Raw genomic sequence first — 19,718 nt, 5'->3', positions numbered from 1 at the left:
TGTGGTATGACTTGAGTCTGTTGAGATGTTAGTAAGCTAAATGCCACAGCAGTGTTTTCCCACTCTTGCCTCATCAGGTGACCTAATGGAGGTATACAAGGTGATGAGAGGCATTGATTGCGTGGATAGTAAGAAGCTTTTTCCCAGGGCTGAAATGGCTAGCATGAGAGGGCACAGTTTTAAAAGATGTCAGGGGTAAGTTCTTTTTTACACAGAGAGGGGTGAGTGCATGGAACGGGCTGCCGGCGACGGTGGAGGAGGCAGAAACGATAGGGTCTTTTAAGAGACTCCTGGACAGGTATATGGAGCTTAGAAAAATAGAGGGCTATGGATAACCCTAGGTAATTTCTAAGGTAAGGACGTGTTTGGCACAGCTTTGTGGGCTGAAGGGCCTGTATCGTGCTGTAGGTTTTCTATGTTTCTATGCCCAAGATGGTAGTTCTCAGGTCTGTTCAGCAGTTACATAACCTTCCAAATAGAATGGAGGTAGACATAACTACTTTGGATCTCATGTGTATTAGAAAATCATACCTTGTGCTATGCAGAGCATTCTGACAGAGGCAGCCGCTGTGTACACAAGCTTCTCCTCTCATTATCCAACCCCTCCCCAAGTGAAGAATCCAAGGTGGCAGGGAGATATACAAGGAGAAAATGTGATGAACTTGACAAAAATGTAAGATAAGGTCCAAAAGAATGTTCACAGATTCAAATAACACACGGATGTGTGGTATAAAATCAGGAAATGAAAAAAAATATAGTCCAGGCCATTCATTACTGCAACCACAGACTGCGTTTGTGGATTAAGAAATGCTCACTTAGCACTGACTTTCAAAGGTGATCTGATTTATCTATTTATCTTTGGCTGTTTGCCAGAGGTGGTAGTAACCTGTTACTGACCTATCTTATCACTGTAAAATAACAGAGACATATCAAAGTGACAGCAGTTTGCGGCTTCAGTCAGAGCAAAGCTCTTAACACTTTTTTTTATATAAAAAGTTACATTTATGGCACCATGCAAGTTTTCCAGCAGGTATACCAGTGATACGTTGATAGTGCTGCACTTATAAGGATCAAACGAGATTGAAACTTGCTGAAACCCAAATCGGTAAAAAGCACCACCTAGTCACTCCCAATCGTGCATTTGAATGCAGTGTGGAACCCCGTCATATGCTTCACATGGAGCCACATTGTTTTCCAAAGTAAATTATCATGCTATATAGAGCACAAACACACCACATAACTGCATGAATTAGAATTAATTTATAGCACGTTCCAAACATTCTAACCAAAAAAAAGGCTATCACTTAGTCAACTTCAATCCATTATGTTTGACTTGTCCTTGTGTATAATGCAGCAAACTTTCACACGTTACTGATACCGTTTCCAAGATGATGGAAATGGATATTTTTCTAAAATGAATAATATCATCCCCAGCACTATATTTCAGAGACAACAATGCTACTTGCTCTCCAACAGATGTTGTACTGAGGTCCTCAGCTGGTTCGGGTTAACCATGGATGCTGTGTCCCAGCTGTCCACGTCAGGGCAGTACAAATGGGAGGGCAAAGTGTTACCCATGTAACTGAGAACAGCAGATGCCTGGGAACACCACCACTTGGAAATCTCCCTCCAAGTCACTCACCATCCTGTCTTGGAAACATATCGCCGTTCCTTCATTGTCGCTGGGTCAAAGTCATGGAACTGAATTGAATTGACTTTATTTCTTACATCCTTTGCATACATAAGGAGTAAAAATCTGTATGTTACATCTCCATCTAAATGTGCAATCATTGTAATTTATAATAATTCATAATAAATAGAGCAGTCAATGTAATATGGAGTACACTCAAATCAGCATCAGTTAATTACTCTGATGGCCTGGTGGAGGAAGCTAACCCAGAGCCTGTTGGTCCTGGCTTTTATGCTGCAGTACTGCTTCCCGGATGGTCGCAGCTGGAATAGATTGTGGTTGGGATGGCTTGGGTCCCCAATGATCCTTTTTACACACCTGTCCTTGTAAATGTCCTGAATCATGGGAAGTTCACAACCACAGATGCGCTGGGCTGTCCGCACCACTCTCTGCAGAGTCCCGCGATTAAGGGAAGTACAGTTCCCATACCAGGCAGTGATGCAGCCAGTCAGGATGCTCTCAGTTGTGCCCCTGTAGAAATTTCTTAGGATTTGGGGCTCCATACCAAACTTCCTTAACCGTCTGATGTGAAAGAGACACTGAGGTGCCTTTTTTACCCCTCAGTAGGTGTGTACAGACCACGTGAGGTCCTCGGTGATGTGGATGCCAAGCAACTTGAAGCTGTTTACCCTCTCAACCCCAGATCCATTGATGTCAATACGGGTTAGCCAGTTCTCCATTCCTCCTGTAATCCACAACCAGCTCAATTGTTTTTGCGACATTGAGGGAGAGCTTGTTTTCTTGACACCACCGTGTTAGAGAGATGACTTCTTCCCTGTAGGCCACCTCATTATTATTTGAGACAAGGCAAATCAATATAGTGTTGTCAGCAAATTTAATTAGCAGATTGGAGCTGTGGGTGGTGATACAGTCATGGGTAAACAAGGAGTAAAGGAGGGGACTTAGTACGCAGCCCTAAGGGGCTCCTGTATTGAGAGTCAGAGGGTTGAAGGTGACGGAGACCACTCTTACATCTTACGATCTGACAGGAAATCCAGGATCCAGCTGCGGAAGGCAGGGTCAAGCCCAAGGTCTCTGAGCTTCTTGTCGAGCCTGGATGGAACTATGGTGTTGAATACCAAACTGTAGCCCAAGTACAGCATTCTCACATAAGCATCCTTCTTCAACAGATGTGTAAGGACGGTATGTAGAGCAGTGGCTATTGTGTCATCTGTCGTATTCCCTCCCTAACTGCACTGTGGGTGTACCTACACCTCAGGGACTCAGAGGTTCAAGGAGGCCGTTCATCACCGCATTCAAGGGCAACTAGGGTTGGGCAATAAATGTTGGCTTCGCTGGCACCGCCCACATCTCGTAAATGAATAAATTTTTAAAACCCTCTCTCTCAACACAGCTGATGAATCCAGAAGAACAGCAGGGACCAATACAGGAGTTGCCAGTGTGTGGGACTCAATGCCGGACTGCCTTCGAGAATCCAACTCCAGATTTTTCCCCTCAGAGTTTACTCCTGAAGCCTTCTCCATGAGTGGTATCATTGCAATGCAGCAGAGGTTTGAAATCAGTTTTCCTTACTCTGGATGAGCTGACAACCACTGCTTAAAAGCCTCATCTACCCGAAGTGACTGGTTTCAAGGTGCCAGTAACACGCTTTGCCCTTCTCCTGTCAGTAGAAACAGCTCCGCCAGACTTAGTAACTAAGCCACTCATGATGGCTAGGAGCTGGTCTTGGTTGTCAAAGGCTCTGTGAGATGATTGCCATTGGGAGCATTCAAGCAGATAGTGGGAGCTTATACACCCCCCCCGCAACCGTCTTTGTCCATAACAACCTTATGGAACCAAATGTTGTGTAGTGAGTGTCAAGTAGTCCACTGAAGTGAAAACTTGAAATTGAAAACTAATTTGAACAATTTGGTATTTAAAATTATTCCTGCTATGTATTACATCACTTTTAACAGCATCCCAGGTAAGTTAGCAGAACATAAAAGAAATCCAAATTGCCACCTTCTCGCCAATGATATAGACTGCACAATCATAATCCACATTGTGTCCGATATGACATAGTCTCACTGCTAGCAGTTTACATTGAAACATACCAGTATGATCAGCTACGATTCTGCTCATCAGAGCAGAACTTGATACCATTCTGGCACCAAATACTGGTTTTACATTACAAAGTTTAGCAGAACCTTTTATAGTTGCTCATGCAGGTATTTCCTCATAGACATATATCTGTTCCTTTTAGATCTGGTCAGATCAGACAAAGTCCACATTGCTCAGCAATTAATCAGAATTGTACAATTCTGACTCTAATCTATATTGGGCCTGAAGAGGTGCCTTTTTATTTCCCATCCTTATTTGCTAACTGTGACTAACTGTTGGGAGTGGCAAGTATCAGGTTACTGTTTCCAGTTATGGCCCAAGAACACATTGGGTGCCACGCAGTTGGAAACGTAACCCTGCGCGGTCTTAATCAATCCTCAACAGCCATACCCTTCTCTGCTTTATTGTGTGATCAAAATTGTGACATTATTATTGTACAGCTTTGCAGGGTTAATTATTTAGGGCTCTTGTGTCTCAGTAATTGTGGCTTCCTTGTGCTAAGCTTGTTTTATTTTGACAACAGGTTGCAGGAAAAAGGGTTGAAAATGTACGTCAGTAGTGAAGGTGAGAGGATTAATCCACTTGTCTTTTAATGTAATGCACATGACCAAAAGCATAAATAGGGTGGGAGCACTACACCTTTCTGGCTCAGCGCTTTTCTTAGTAATACAACTAATTTGAAGTACCTCACTTGCATCCAACTGAAACAAGCATTAGGTGCTTCGCATATACTAATGTGTTCCCATGCCATTTTAAGACAGCATTCCTTTTGAATCATAAACATGCACTAAGTCTACAGCAGTCAAGCCAACTTTCTTTAAAGGGACTACTGGAAACTATCCCTAGAATAGATGAAATCCTTCCATTGCTTTCTTCCCTGCTGAGAGTCATCAACACTTTCCACTTCATACCGGTTTGGAGCCGTTTAAATCTCTTAGCTAAACTGAGAATTCCTTATAACAAATAGACAATTCTCTTTAATTCAAGAAACTCCACAATGAATGGTTGGGAACACACTCTATTATTTGGGAAGTACATGTCCTTGTGCCAGAGCACAGTAATGCTTTACAGTACCAGTCGTTTTTAAGGAGTTTGTACGTTCTCCCCAAAACTGCGTGGGTTTCCTCTCACAGTCCAAAGGTGTACCGGTTGGTAGGTTAATTGGTCTATTTAAGTCGTCCCGTGTGTTAGGGTAAGGTTAAGTCAAGGTTGCTGGGTAGCATGGCTCGAAGGTTCACCTGTACCTCAATAAATGTTTAAGTCAACATTGACACATAAGCAGTAATGAACAATATGTGTTGGTTTTAAGGATGACATCAGATAGAATGATTTTTATAGTAGTTCCAATCATTTTGATAAGAATGCAACAGCTGTTCCATTTTTCTCTCACTTCACTTCCTGTAAGCTTGTTATCCAAGGCATTAGAATGTCCACATGAAACTGGAGTTTTAGAAATCACTGAGCCCATGCAAAATCTTCCACATATGTAGACTGATTCAGTTACACCCTGGGACGTCTCGGCTATTGTACCTCCTGCTCAGAAAGTGGTAGAAACATTGCAAAAATTGTGAGGGGGTTTAAACTCCAGTGAGACTGGACAAATGTTGCAATGGGAGGGAGGTTTTATATTCAGGTTCTACTGTTTCAACAAGAATAACTACGATTATTCTCTACAACCATTCCATTGCTTGGTTGGCATTGCCATGGAGAAGCAACCATTTAAAGCAGAATGTTGCAATTTACATAACACACAACTGCTGCCACTTGTTAGAAGTTATTTTGAAGTGCACGCATGATATACTGTAATAAGTCATGAAGGAATAGGAAAAAGGACTGCACTCTTTTCCATCCACAATAATTTGTACTTAGTAATGATTACATGTGGAAACAAGTCATAAAACAAATAATTATACTACCAACTGAAATTAGTAAAATGACAGAATTTATTTTTCCCCATCTGTAGCTGATTACGATGCTCTTCACTGCATTCCTTGGGGGGGGGGCACAGCAAATGATTTATATATTTACATTCCTTTAAGTGCTTGAGAACTATTGCTGCTACAAATTTAGTGAGAACTAATTATTTGCATGGTTTGCTGGTGGTTTAATCTTCAACAGCAATATTTTACAGGGAGAATTTCAATCTTCCCAGAGTCACCTTATCAACAAAGGATCTTCATGGGAAGAAGCCCTCAAGGTGTCAACAACTTTACAACTTTATAGTCAATGCTGATGTTTTCAGGTAAAATTAAAGGAGTTATATGTGCCAGGACTGAGCCTCTTGATGAACAAACAAGTCACTGGTACATTAAGAGTTAATAATTGATGGCAGTAAATTGGTGCTGACTGCTTCCTTTCCCCTTGGTATTTCTTTCTCTTCCTCTATGGTTTTGTGAATAATATTGTTAAAATGTTCCCAATATCCAACTTAGAAACCATAAAATCTTCCCTTTGTTTGGCCCAAAAGCAAAAACAGTTTTATTGCTTTTCCTGAGACCTGCAGAGCAACTGACTTCCTTCGATACAGCTGACTTCAGCTATAGGGGAAAGCAAACTTAATAAGAAAGAAGAAATATACACAGAAAGAGGTTTGACAAGGAGGGCTGTTTGAATGGTCATGAACAATAATTCATGGTACACCATGTGTTGAAGGCTTTCCTGCGACATGAGTCTTTGACATGAAGTTCCTGTTAGACTGAATCACTTTTGTTTCTGTCTTCAGCAGGAGATTCCTATCTCGCTCAGCCATGTTTTCCCAACTGTTGTGGTCCCATTCAGTGGTGGCCAGCAGGTGCCAGGCCACCACCGTAGCCTTAGCCCTCCCCTCTCCCTATGTCCCCCTCACAATTAGTCTCTGTAATTCAGAATGAAAGCAATCCACTGCTTCTCAGTACAAGATGAAAGGAGTTTGTGCAGCAGAAGTAATTTCACTGCTGTGAAGAGGCCACTCCAAGCATTGTGTCAAGTTAAGGAGTTGGAACAGGATTGGCTGGAAGGGGTTCCCATGTGATTTTACTGCTACCCACTGTTTTTTTATGGTGCATAGGTAGAGACGGTTGGGATAATGGTCACAAAGAATACAGGAGAGAAAGTAATCTTTTAATGTACAGGGGAAGGTGTTTTATTTATACAATTCATTGTTTTATTTATACAATTCAGTGCCCTTAATTGCACTCAGTCGTAAGTGCTCTTCATGCTGAACGTGTTCTAAGGGAATATATTGTCCTTTGCCTCACAGTGGCCTAATTACATACAACTTTAAACAAGTGCATTTTATGGTTTGCGATCACAGCTCTTAGGCCAGTATTAACTTGATACACTGAGCAAACCACTCAAGTTTACACAAACTTAGTCATGTTGCAGAGCTGTACTGAAATCAAGTAAAAAAAATGGTGAACGGGTGCATTTCTCATTTAGATTCAAACAATTTGAAATTGGTAATTTTACAAATATTAATGTTAACTTCATCGAGAGAAAGCTATGCAAAAGTCAGAAAATTTTATACAGAACTTCTATACATAATAATATACAAAACAAAAACAGATGAAACCAGGTCCAAACTCACTTTCTACAAATGAACTTAATTAACCTCATCATAAAAGTTTTCAAAAGATTCTGTTCTGATTGAACTCTCAATTTACATTTATAACAGTGACATTCAAACAAAACTAGGGGATTAATTGTTTTATAACTAGATGTGTGTGCTTCCGACAAACAGTCTGAACAGGTACTGGGTTGGCATGCTGCACCATGTAGTGCTTTTTAAGTAAGTGTAGCTTAACATTGTTTTCATTGGAACAGAGAAGGGAACTGCACAGAGTAGTCCAAAATTATGAGAGACATACTGTAGTTAGGGTAAACAACAGGAATTCTGCAGATGCTGGAAATTCAAGCAACACACATCAAAGTTGCTGGTGAACGCAGCAGGCCAGGCAGCATCTGTAGGAAGAGGTGCAGTCGACGTTTCAGGCCGAGACCCTTCGTCAGGACTGTAGTTAGGGTAAATCTTTTTTTAAAAATTCTCCCTCGGAGAATAGGTTTAAGATGAAGAGTAAGAGGGTTAGAGGGAATGTCTAATTTTTCCACCGAAAAAGTGGTTGCAACCTGAGTACACTACTTGAGAAACTGGTAGAGGCAGGTACTATCACAAATGTTTAAAAAAGCACCTATTCCAGATGATCACTTCGACTGCCAAAGCATATGGAACAAGTGCTGTTAAGTGGGATTAGTATAGACAGACACTTGTTGGTGTAGACACAGTGGGTCCAAGGCTCATTTCTGTGCTATGACTCACTGACTCCATTAAACCTACCTGCCCTTAACCTCTACTGGAGTAGAAAATTTAGCCATCAAGCGATTAGATAAAATGTTTAATTATTCTGTTCCTTAAACTACAGGATATTAGCCTGACCTTTCCCAGAAAGCTGTAGATCCTGTTCATTACAAAATCTGAGAGGTAGGGCAGTGAGGTATGTTGGTCAAGGCTGTCAGACCAGGAGGAAGCCTGGATCAAAGAAATCAATCATAAAAAAGTACCCAAAGTTGGATGTATATGAAAGACTGAGCAAGATAAACAAGAAAAAGGCAGATACAATTATTTTTTCTGACTCAAAACAATACTTCATCTTTTTTGACTGAAAGCTATTAATGATATAAAATTTGCATGCCAAAATAAAAATATGTCAATTTGCACATATAATTCAGTTCCAACTTATTTTATGAATCAATGCTCAAGTATCCACACTTCCAGCTTACAAGCAACATGCCAACCTTTACAGTTTTGTCTAGGTTCAGTTTATGATGTAATCCTGATTTAAAAAAGATTAAAAATGTTTAATATATGGATGATTTAAGACACAGACTAAAACAGATGGCCAATAATGAATCCAATTGCCATTATCCCTATGATTCTCAACAACTAAAGCACAAATCAAATAGCATAACTTGAAAAATTATTGTAACACTATCTTATCCGAAGAACAGTTTCAACAGTGTATATGTAAAAATTACTGATGGTTTCCCAGTCATTTTGTCGAAGTAAGTTTAGAATGAAGCCATCGATCAACCATTTTACTACAAAATTCCATAAAGTGAAAGGGGCAAATAATTATTAAGAAGTATTTTCTAGATATCTCACTGCGAGTGTAATATTTGTGTGTCACAGAAGGTAATCTGTATGTCACAGAAAGCAGAAGAACCACTGGAATATTCAACGGAAACTAACACACACAACTATATCAAGACCAAGGCTGATCATAATCGTAAACGAAATGTTATCTCTGTGTTCACTGCATGGCATTAGTGATGTTACAAAATAAGGATGAAGGCAAAGGTAATATTTTGTGAATTCATAAACCTGCATTAAGTACAATTCCCAGTAATAGATTTACTGATTCTGTACGAACTCCAAATGTTTGGCAACTTTGTAGTTACTATATCAGGGGATAATCAAGAAAGTGACTTAAAATTAAAAGTTACAGTACTAAATCGACGTACAGATAGTGCAGTAACATATCTTTGGTTACACAACTATTGCAGTCCTGATGAAGGGTCTTGGCCCAAAACGTCGACTGTTTACTCTTTTTTATAGATGCTGCCTGGCTTACTGAGTTCCTCCAGCATTTTGTGTGTATTACTTTGATTTCAAGCATCTGCAGATTTTCTCTTGTTTGTGACACAAATATTTTCGTTCTGGGCTACTTGAGAGACACACTAGTTTCTTTCCTATCAACAAGTGGCTGTCAATGGTAATGTTGATTGTCATTCACTTTAATACCTGTTAAAGTTGATCTGGAAACTTTTGAGATACACCCTGTTACTTGTTATGCCTATTGGTTTGCCTTTTCCTTTAGAATATAAATATATTCACACACTGATTAAACTTTTAAAGTGAAATACAATTGTAACTGGTATTAATTAGCTGATCTTAGATTTAACTTAATCCATAAAATAAATATATTACCATTGTAATATTATCAAGTAGCTGAGTGAAAGAAATCTTCTAGACTACTACAAAAGTACATGCCAAAGTATATGTTCTCAATTATTCAACAGTGCAAGTAGCTATGAAAACTCCACTTGTAAGCTGTTAAATATATTGCAAGCTCAACATAGAGCAAATTTGCAGGGAAGTAACTTTTAAGCCCAGTTTCTATAACTGTATTTACATGATAATGAAAAACCTTGAGAGTCTATTTATTCCTGTGAAACACTGCAGCTGCCTGAAGCAAATTTGTCTGATTTTTGATAAAATTCAAGTTTTGTGTACTTTTCAAATAAAAAACACTAAAATACAGGCAATATGCAGTTCGTTGCAATGTCTTTCTGTAATGGAATGGGGAAAAATCTCAATATGCAGAGTTATCTGAGTGAAATAATGGGGTAAGCTTCTATTATTAATATTTCCTCTCGCATATAGTAAATTCACCATCATTAATGATTTTGTCTCATTAAAACCATTTTACATCCTTGAACTGTCTATTCTTCTCTTATCTGTAATTTTTTAAACTGGTTCATGGCCTGTTGGTTACTCTCCTCCTCAGAAGAACAAACTAATTAATAATAACTTCAAGACCTCGTTTCCTGTAAGGCAAACACCAAGCTCACCCTGGTACCAGATACTTTATATACAACTAATTACACCAGCAATATCTGGACTTTTTGTTATTATTAGTGAGTAATCTCAGAGGCCATACAATCACTCAAATGTTAAGACACAAATTAAAACTGCAATTCAACTTTGTTCAAAATGCTATGCATCCCATGATGGACCTCATGAGATTACTCATTAGCCATCAGCGGGTGCTTTCCCGTAAACTTGCAATATCTGAGGATAAATACTGGATTGGATATTAAAAACATGATCAATTAAAAATTACATCAATGAAAAACTACAGTGGATAAATAAATGTATTATGCAAAAGAACTTGCATACCAAATACCTTGTGTCAACAAACTGAAAAGTCTAACATGCAGATTGTTCACCATGAAAAAGTCATCTATTCACTTATTAGCAAACTTTCTTACTGTATGTGCCTTCTATAATTTCCTTGAGAAAAGTTACAGGGACCTTACTAATAACTGGTGATCCCAATACAAATTGTATTAAATATATAATTGCAACACACAAAACATGCCACGATGGGAATAAAACAAAATTGTGCAACATCAGTTTCATTCCATGGGAGAGCTTCTCTAAAGCATTTGTTACATCAAATTGAATGAAAATGCTTGAGACATTATAAAATGGCCATTAGTTTAAAAGTCAAATGTAATGAAATCTCAGTATCTAAGGATATTAAATTCCACAAAATGATCTTCTATGCCTTCAAAGTTAGCCCACAGTTCAGTTTCCTGGCAGGAAGAGAAACTGAAATGTAACTGAACAAATCTTTCTAGTTACTTAAAATGCTGGTGAATCATATCACTGTCCTATCACACTAAAGTATAATGAAAGTTATGTTCTAACAGAAGACACAAATCCTAATTTGATTCTATAGGCACAAATCTCACCCAGTAAAATTAAATCATGAATCAAGCTCCCTGGCCTTTTGTCTTAAATAAATGGGATTAATTTTATTCTGCAAACAGGAACACAATGAAACTTGAAATGTGTTTGTTTTCTTTTTCTCAAAGTAACAAACAAGCCCAAGGTGATCAGAAGCCACACAGAAATTGTGTCCTTTCTCAAACAATTGATTGTATGTTGTACATATATCTTCATTGAAAGACTTGGTGTATACACATACAGACATCTATTATTGGCAGGCCATAACTCCCTCAGGAGTGGACCCGTATGTGGCTTATCAGCAATAAGAATGACATTAATATGCATATAACCCCACAAGCTGAATATTTACCCACTGGATTCCAATCGGGTGATGGCAGCTGATCCTACTAATTAAACATGTCCCCACTACTCCTGACTCCCAAATCACCGCCTCCCCCCGCCCCACCACTATTATCTCCTCATGCTTCCTGTGCACCATATGCTAACTGACAGCCACAGCTATGTCTTACCAAATACGGCCCTACAACCCTCCTCCCTGCATTCACTGCTCTCCCGTTCTCCTCAGAAAACGGTCGCACCAATTGGACAGAGTGGTGGAGGGTAACTTCCATAGGGAAGGGACTTACGAAATCAATGTCACTAAAAAAAATGCAATCCTGTCAATCTCGACCTAACCATGGAGATCTGTTTGGACACCACGTAAAAAAATGTCAGCTCAAGCTAACACCCGTCTGGAACAAAATAACTCTCTGTTTCTATTTATTCATCAACCTTTGAGATTGACTGTTGATGGTAACGTGAATGTGAGCAAGGGTTATATTTTGCGCGCGTTTCACTGACTGGAACCGTTTGTTTTCCCACTGAGTTTAAACTAGGTGAAGTTACTGGGTATAAGCAGTGACCCGAAGTGATTTAAAAATCATTCAACTTTTCAAAAACTCGTTACATTGTTATTTCCCGAAACTTACCCACTAGGGGTCAGTTTCATGTTAGTGAAGAAATGCGAGACTGCAGCATGGCCCGAACCATTTTCCCTTGCAACGGCTGACCTGAAGAGGGGAAGGCGGACTGGGATTCTGATCGGGACCTAGTTTTAAAGGATGGGAAATTCCATGGCGATTAAGCTACCTTATCGATTTGCAGATTTCTTTACCTCCAAGTAGGGACTCATTCAGCCAGTTGAGTATATGGCAGCTATGGTTACCCATTTCCCACGTAACAAACGTGTATTGCCACATCGGATATCTCTATAAAAGTAAAGATCTTGTGCTAATTTGAATGGTTATGGGGCACAGGTGTTCAGATCCGTAGAATTCTGGAAAGACAGATATCTATCGGTGGAATATCGATTTCATCGTAATTTTATAGTGTGGCAGACTTACTGTATACGATTTACCTGCATTTTACTGGGGCTCAAGAGCTCTACACATGGGACAGAAAAAACTCGATCTTCCAGGATGGAGAAGTTTAGTTTTCTCTCTTCGAGTGGGGTCGGGGGGTGGGGGAATACTTGTTAATTGTGAAAGAACCTCGGCGGCCTGATGGTGGCAGCACCGACACGGAATGAAGCTGCCATCTGTCCGGACAGCTCACAAAACACCGCCAGGGAGCTGCCTCACCGCCCGCCGTCTGAACTGAACGTAGGCTATTTTTACCACTGTAAAGGGACGAGGCTTAAACACGCAACCTTCTTCCTCACTACCCCAACAAACCTTTAAAAAAAAACAGAAATGCAAATGGAAAATTTACAGACAGTTGCCAATTTCAAATAAAATATTCTGATTTTAGAAATGTCAACGAGATCCATTTGCCTCCATTCCTATCCAATTAATATCCAAGATAAAATGTCGATATTCTTCTGAATGACAACAGAAAGTGAACAGAGCAACAGGAGACAATAATCGTCCATTTTAAAATACTAATTTTAATGAACATCGAGATCCCTAGATTAGAATAACTTTGCTAAACTGCATTTTAGTTGCTTATCAAGTCGAGATCTAATTAAAGAAGAAACAATGCTTTCATAATCGAAATACTTAGCAACGTTTCCCCACTGATTCTGTAGGTTGTTATTCGTTGCTGTTGATAAATGAGATCGGGGCTAAACCATCACATAGTGCTGATTAGCAGCCCCCAGATCCCGTTATAATTATCTGGCGTTCACTGCTGGGTCGGGTTACAATTATCTTCCAGCTAAATATAAAGCAGTCGACCATTCCCCGGCAGATGGACTCCTTGTTTATTTCTTTTGCCTCCTCCGTCCTAAGTCTTGGAGGGAAGGGGTGGTAGTGAGGGGAATTGGGGTAGGTGGAAACAATTGTTCCATGTTGTGACAGTAAACAGAAACAAACTCTTTAAAAAAAACTCGGCCCCGAGTTCCAAACACCCCGTCAGTCCATATGGCGACTGGTGCCGAACTGGTTTTGGTTCTCTTCCTTAACCTGGGGCGCATACCCGACCCTAAACCGTGAAAAGGAAAACAGGACAGGCTGTATATACATCTGTGTTTGGGGCTGTACTGAACTGCACAAAAAAATGAAAATTGTCTTAAAATTAATCGGAACATTTGTATACGTGCACTAGGTAAAATGAAGAAAAATAATTAGAATCTGAAGTAAAAATTATTGTCTGATAACTCGAATATCATTCGATTTTTTTTGAATTTGCTAACGAGACCTAAATCTTTTCTATCAGCAGAAAGGAGAACCTAAAATGAGAAACGTCTTTTTACAACTTCTAACCTCATTAAACTTATTACAATTCCCATTTAAAGAGACTTCTAGCTTCCTTGTGAAGCTGGGAGTTTTCTATCCAGTGATATGATTGGTAATTTAGAGCATCCCAACATGCCAGGCACTTCTCCCGGGCTCTCTCACAGCAGGTAGTTCCAGACAAAAGGTGCTGCTAATCCGAGGGAAGGATACAAACATTTGGACATTTGTTTTCTTTCCCTTTCGTCGTTGTTGTTGTTTAATGTTGATTTACACTGCACTCAATCCAAGTCAATAAACGAACTCTCCACGACGCAGACTGCGAGAAGCGCAGAAATCTACAGAGTTCCGCCACGTAAATGGTCTGTGGGGAAATTCTGCACTTTTAGTCTGTTTCCATCTTTCACGGCTCACAATCCAGAAGGAGCAGGAATGAATTCCCAGACAATATTCTCTACAGTTTCCATGGTTCAATGTCCTGTTCTAACATATTTAATCACAATATGAAAACTCCTTCAAAAATACCGTGTGCCACTCCGATGTAACGACCAAAAAGACACTTACAGTCACTATTTAAAGACTGTAATAAATATTGCAATGCTTTCGAAAGAAAACTATAAATTGGAATAATCCCCCGAACAAGATTTCACCTTGCACTTGCCTATTCTAATACCACTTGCAGCTGGTGTGGAGATTTTATGAATTCGGGTTAGATTTTATACACATTAAAGGCAAAATAATTATTTACATTCATGATTAGGTTTTCCCTGACTTTTTAAAATCCTTGTCTGAAGGCCAATTAAGTAAATAATTCATAAATCTCAATATCAACAAATCCTACTTTAACGAGTTCTGAATTATACAATTCATTATAACTTTCTGCTGGGATACACTTCACGGGAGAACAATGACAGTGAAATGGTTGACATTATTTGGCGCACTATTCTCAACGGCGGAGGGCATTAAACAGGAAACGTTCTCCAACTCTACGTCCTGCAAGCACAGTGGTGTTCTATCATATACAAAACTTACATCAAAGCTTCTCCCCCGAGGCTAGCTGGGCATGTTGGGAGACAGAGGACAATTGGATAGATATGTTTGTGCGTGTGAAAAAAAAGAGATCAGAATACAACCCCCATCAGATTCGGGAGATCGCGACAGCTCTGATGTGACACCTTGTTTTCTATCTCAATTGAAACAAATATTTCAGAATGAACGAACAATAAATGGAACGAAGCGTTTCGCTATCAGATCGAATTAAGTCAACACTTCAATATTTTGAAAACGACTAAGAAGCCGTGGTTGTGGTTTTAAAGTTTTGCAGAAAGGACCCCCTCTCTCCCTCTGTGTCTTTGTTGAGACTAACGCATGGGGAGGGGGAGGCAATACAAAAAGTGGGACACTTCTTCACAAACCGTTCATCCCGCATCGCCTTCATCAACAGGCCCCACTCTGCACGAGTAAAAAAATCGACAAAACACGGAATGTTCCAAAAACGGAATTTGTTTTTAAAAGGATTCATACAATTTTATATAGAGAGCATTCTGCCAGGCGACACGGTCGGGGGTTTAAAGACGCGGAAAGCGGATTAAAGCAACAATCTTCAGAGAAGATAACGCAATATCCAGTAATTGTTGTCAATCATCAGATCACTAGAACTCATTAGCAAAACCACCTCTAAAACCTTGTGTTTGACGATTGTTGGAATTTGAACAAATGGGGCAAAACTCGCTCTACCGGTTAGATTTCTGAAATCCAGTTGCGTCTCACTTTCTACCAAGGCTGGGTTCTTAAAAATATCGTAGGACGGACACGAATGGGCGCATTAGACGGGAGATCAGACTTCTCAGGTGAGGCGAAGCGGCCGGTTGTCATTAAGTGTCGGAACATGTGTTTAAGATAGACAGCGGCCACAAGTTACACAAACATTCTGATCTCCCTGCAACTGGCGGGGGACGGAATATCTCGGAGAGCAAATTGGTTATGGGAAGACTTTTTTTTAAATCTTAAGTCCTTGGAGGGATGGAAATGAAGGCTTTCTCCAGAATGCATTCACAGGAACCTTCAACTGGCAGAGAGAACAGCGGGTTTCACCAGAAAGAGGGAAATCTCTTGTTTCCCTGCATCCCGATTTATTCCCAGAGCTTGTGTTACTGAGACGTTTCCTGACTTGATGGATCTAAGCTAAGAGGCTGCTGGGTTTCACCTTTTGAACTGACACAATATCCCCTGTTCCTGGGCCACTATGGAGCTCTATAAAAATAAAAGCACACTGCCCTCAGTTCCCTACAGTTTTAACCTAATGAGTCCTGCGCCATAATTTATTTTAATGGTGTTTCTTTCTTAACAACCCCCCACCGTACACACACACACACACACACACACACACACACACACACACACACACACATATATATACACACACATCCACACACAACTTAAATCTCATTCATTTCGGAGTGAGTACTAGAGAGCGTTGTGAACTCATCCGGAGAATATCTGTCCGAAGTTCATAATATCAATTGTTCTTCTAAATCTAAAGGAAGTTTTCCCCATTATATGAGATAGCATGGACGTTCATATACTCGATTATATTTGTTACACAGCAGCAAATTCCAGCGTAACAGCGCATTTGCCAAAGCGCTCCCCTTGGTTGCAAGAGTAGTATAAATTAAGTATTTCTTTCAGCAGCTAGCATAGCTCGAGAACCCATTCCCCTTTTCGCATGTGACACTATCACCACCAACTTTATATTTCGTTCCTTTTGGGTCTCCTGGCTGCCAAGCGATAGATAGTAATTTTATAAAAATGTTTGCCAGGCTGCGCAAGCTGTTTTAACAACTGCATATCGTTCAAACGTGTGAAATTCGGTTAAGGGCGTGCAATGTACTCAAACGCACTTTATTTTAGACATGAACACTTACAAATACAGGCTGTACTAAATAAGACAGACGTTACTTTGACGCTTTCCCAACCAGCAAGCACAAACTTCTGAGGGACCAGATGTAAAAACGGCATGCATCACAAATCGCCTTTGGGATTGTGTGAACGTTAAAACCCAGGCTTTTTGCAACCAGAAGTAGAATGCATTAAAATGTGCGCTCGTCACCCAATCGAAAGTAGAAAGTAGAATCGAAACCTGCCTGGCTCAGATGTTGAATGTGTGTTACTTGGGCTGAGTTTATAACTCTCTGCCTGATAGTATTACCAGAGGGAGAAAATGGAGTTCGGATTTCCAAAGGAGATGATTACTTGAACTGTGTAACAAATGCGTCGGGTGTTGATGGCTGCCTTCACGTGTCAGTCACAACCACCAACATCCGTCGAAGTGTTTCAGGTTGAATTAACACATTAACAAGAGATTCAATCCGCATCACCAACCCCCTCCCCCTTCAGGGTGCATTGCCTCCCACCCTCACAGGGTTCACAGCTAGTGCCCAAATCACGGGCGCTTGGTGGCACGCCAACGCCCGCGGGCTCTCAAGACTTCACCGGCAATCGGCTGATGAGGCTTCAAACTCCCCTTCCCAATCCGAGGCGGTGATCATCCCATGCTCGGCCTCACCCACAAGTACCCCCGTGACTATCACTTACTTATACCACTCCATTCCCTTGTCATAATGTCGGTCGAAGAAATGCGGCTCGGCTCCCACTGCCCTGATGTCGGGGTGGACCCGGAGAAATTCGAGCAGAGCTCGGGTGCCTCCCTTCTTCACTCCGATGATGATCGCCTGCGGGAGTTTCTTCGCCCCGAAGCTGCCCAAGCTGAGATCGAGCGGTTTCTGTGACTGTCCGCTGGAGGTCGTCGGGCTCTCGGTCTGCTCCGCCGCCACGTCGTCCTGCAGTAAGTCTCTGGGAGCGGACATGAAGCCGGGGGCCGCCTCACCTGCTTGATGAGCTCGGTGCAGCAGGTCCGAGACCCCGGGGACCGTGTCTGACTTCTGCCGCGCCGTCTCGTAGTCGTAGACCAGGCTGGGCATGGAGAGGCAGAGACCGGCGCAGGAGTAGAGAATGTAGAGCCAGAGCAGGAGCATGGTGAAAAGCAGCAACAGTTTCTTTCGCAGCGCGGCCGGGGAAGTGAGATCTGAATGATACCAGCTCAGGCTACATTCCATGCCGTGTGGGACCCACACATTGTTAAATAAGCAACTCCTACAGAAAGTGCAATGGAATGGACAAATATACTCCCATCATCTACCAGAGTGGTGTATGAGCACTGGATACAATCGGCGTCATCACACTGTTGACTGTGACCACATCGTTAGAAGAGCAACCACTGGGTAATGAGATAATCGACCGTCCGTCCCCTTGTATCCTCCGCTCGCTTCGAGCTGACTCTCCCTCTAATCCCCAAGCTGAATATCACTCGCTGCACATTTGATGGCATGACATCGACTGATTGACACCGTCGGCAGCCAGACATGTGCGGCGTTACAAGCTAATTAGCGGGGAACGGCTTCAATTTCTCTCCAATCAGAGCGGGCTGAGGTTCGCCACGCCTACAGCCCGCCCCTTGTGGACCAGTGCGCTTTCCTATTGGCTCCTGGGCCATTAGTCGGTATCAAAGGTAAGCGGGAGGGTTGTGTCCACCTGGCGTTGAAGTCCCATCCAACTTTGGCGGCGCTTTATTTGCAATACTGTACTCTCTTGCCATCGCGCCACCCATCTATCACTCGATAAATTACAGAACTATTAGAAAGTATTTGGTGGCCCTATTTGGCAAGTGCCGGCAAAGCCCAACCCCCAAAACCTCCAAGCGTCCCCGAGTGAAACATTCCCAGTCTTTTCACAGACACATGCTAATACGCCAGAGCGCTGAATTTAACTCAGCCAGTGAAGGAAGTGAGTGAATCGGACCTGAAAGATCATGTTACCCTGAGATAGGCTCCTAACTTCGTGTAGTTCGACCGTAAAATTCCTCGCAGCGATTCCCATCAGTTCCGAGAGTAGACGTTCCCCTGTAATTGATATTGATAACGACATGGAGAGACTGGTGCAGATGGAAATAAGAGAATAGACTGAGTAATCAGCCTGATTCAGATAAATGGAACGAGTTATAAAAGTATTCACTTCGCCGACTGAGACAGAATGACCAAATCTAGAGAGCCAACCGATGTTGTGCATAAGTAGACAATTTCTAAAGTTACTGAAACCTAAACAACCAGGACAATACCAAATGAAATCTCAGGAATATAAATGATGGTATTGATATGAACTTCTCTTCCACCATTATCTTTGTTTATTAAACACCAAAACGTCAACTGCATCGTATCATGCAATGTTTGAAATCGGTTTATTATTTTAGAGCTGCAGAACTAGATTTTGCTCGTCTATGGATGAACCTAGGAGGAACAAATTCACAGCAATCAATAGTTTTAAAAAATCTAATCTACATACAGTTTTATATATGAAATAATTTACATTACCAAGCTTTGTAATGCCTTTCCGAGTTCCTTATTATGCCAGCGTTATGAAAAAAAAGTCCCCGAATAGCTTTTTAATTGTTAACATTTCGACTGCTTTACATTGTCCAATATAATATTTTGTCGGCTAAGAATAAAATAACTATCTGAGATCCTGCCATAGCAATTTTAATTTTTAAAAAAGTTTAACATTTTCATGGAATGTCTGATTTGCGATTAAACTAAGCGTAGGTCTCCAGTCAATTAACCCTCAAGGTAAGGGTGAATTGATTCACGCATGGTCTTGCAACGGGTGATTTTTAATTAAGATGTTCGTTCATCAG

The 19,718-nt window shown here is 40.9% G+C and overlaps 1 protein-coding gene across 1 annotated transcript in view; it reads right to left on the bottom strand.

Moving 5' to 3' along the window:
- The window catches only part of LOC140187230 (heparan sulfate glucosamine 3-O-sulfotransferase 3B1-like), a 28,681-nt gene extending 10,323 nt beyond the window's left edge, over positions 1 to 18,358 (bottom strand). The window contains exon 1 of the mRNA XM_072242329.1: positions 17,567 to 18,358. Coding sequence (XP_072098430.1) covers positions 17,567 to 18,087 — 521 coding nt within the window. The 5' untranslated portion in view covers positions 18,088 to 18,358. The remainder of the gene's footprint in view (positions 1 to 17,566) is intronic.
- Between the last annotated feature and the right edge of the window lie 1,360 nt (positions 18,359 to 19,718).

This window comes from Mobula birostris, chromosome 24 (assembly GCF_030028105.1).
Source record: "Mobula birostris isolate sMobBir1 chromosome 24, sMobBir1.hap1, whole genome shotgun sequence".
Taxonomy (NCBI): Eukaryota; Metazoa; Chordata; class Chondrichthyes; order Myliobatiformes; family Myliobatidae; genus Mobula; species Mobula birostris.
Note: the sequence above shows the minus strand (reverse complement) of the source record. Positions and strands in the feature narration are given on the sequence as shown.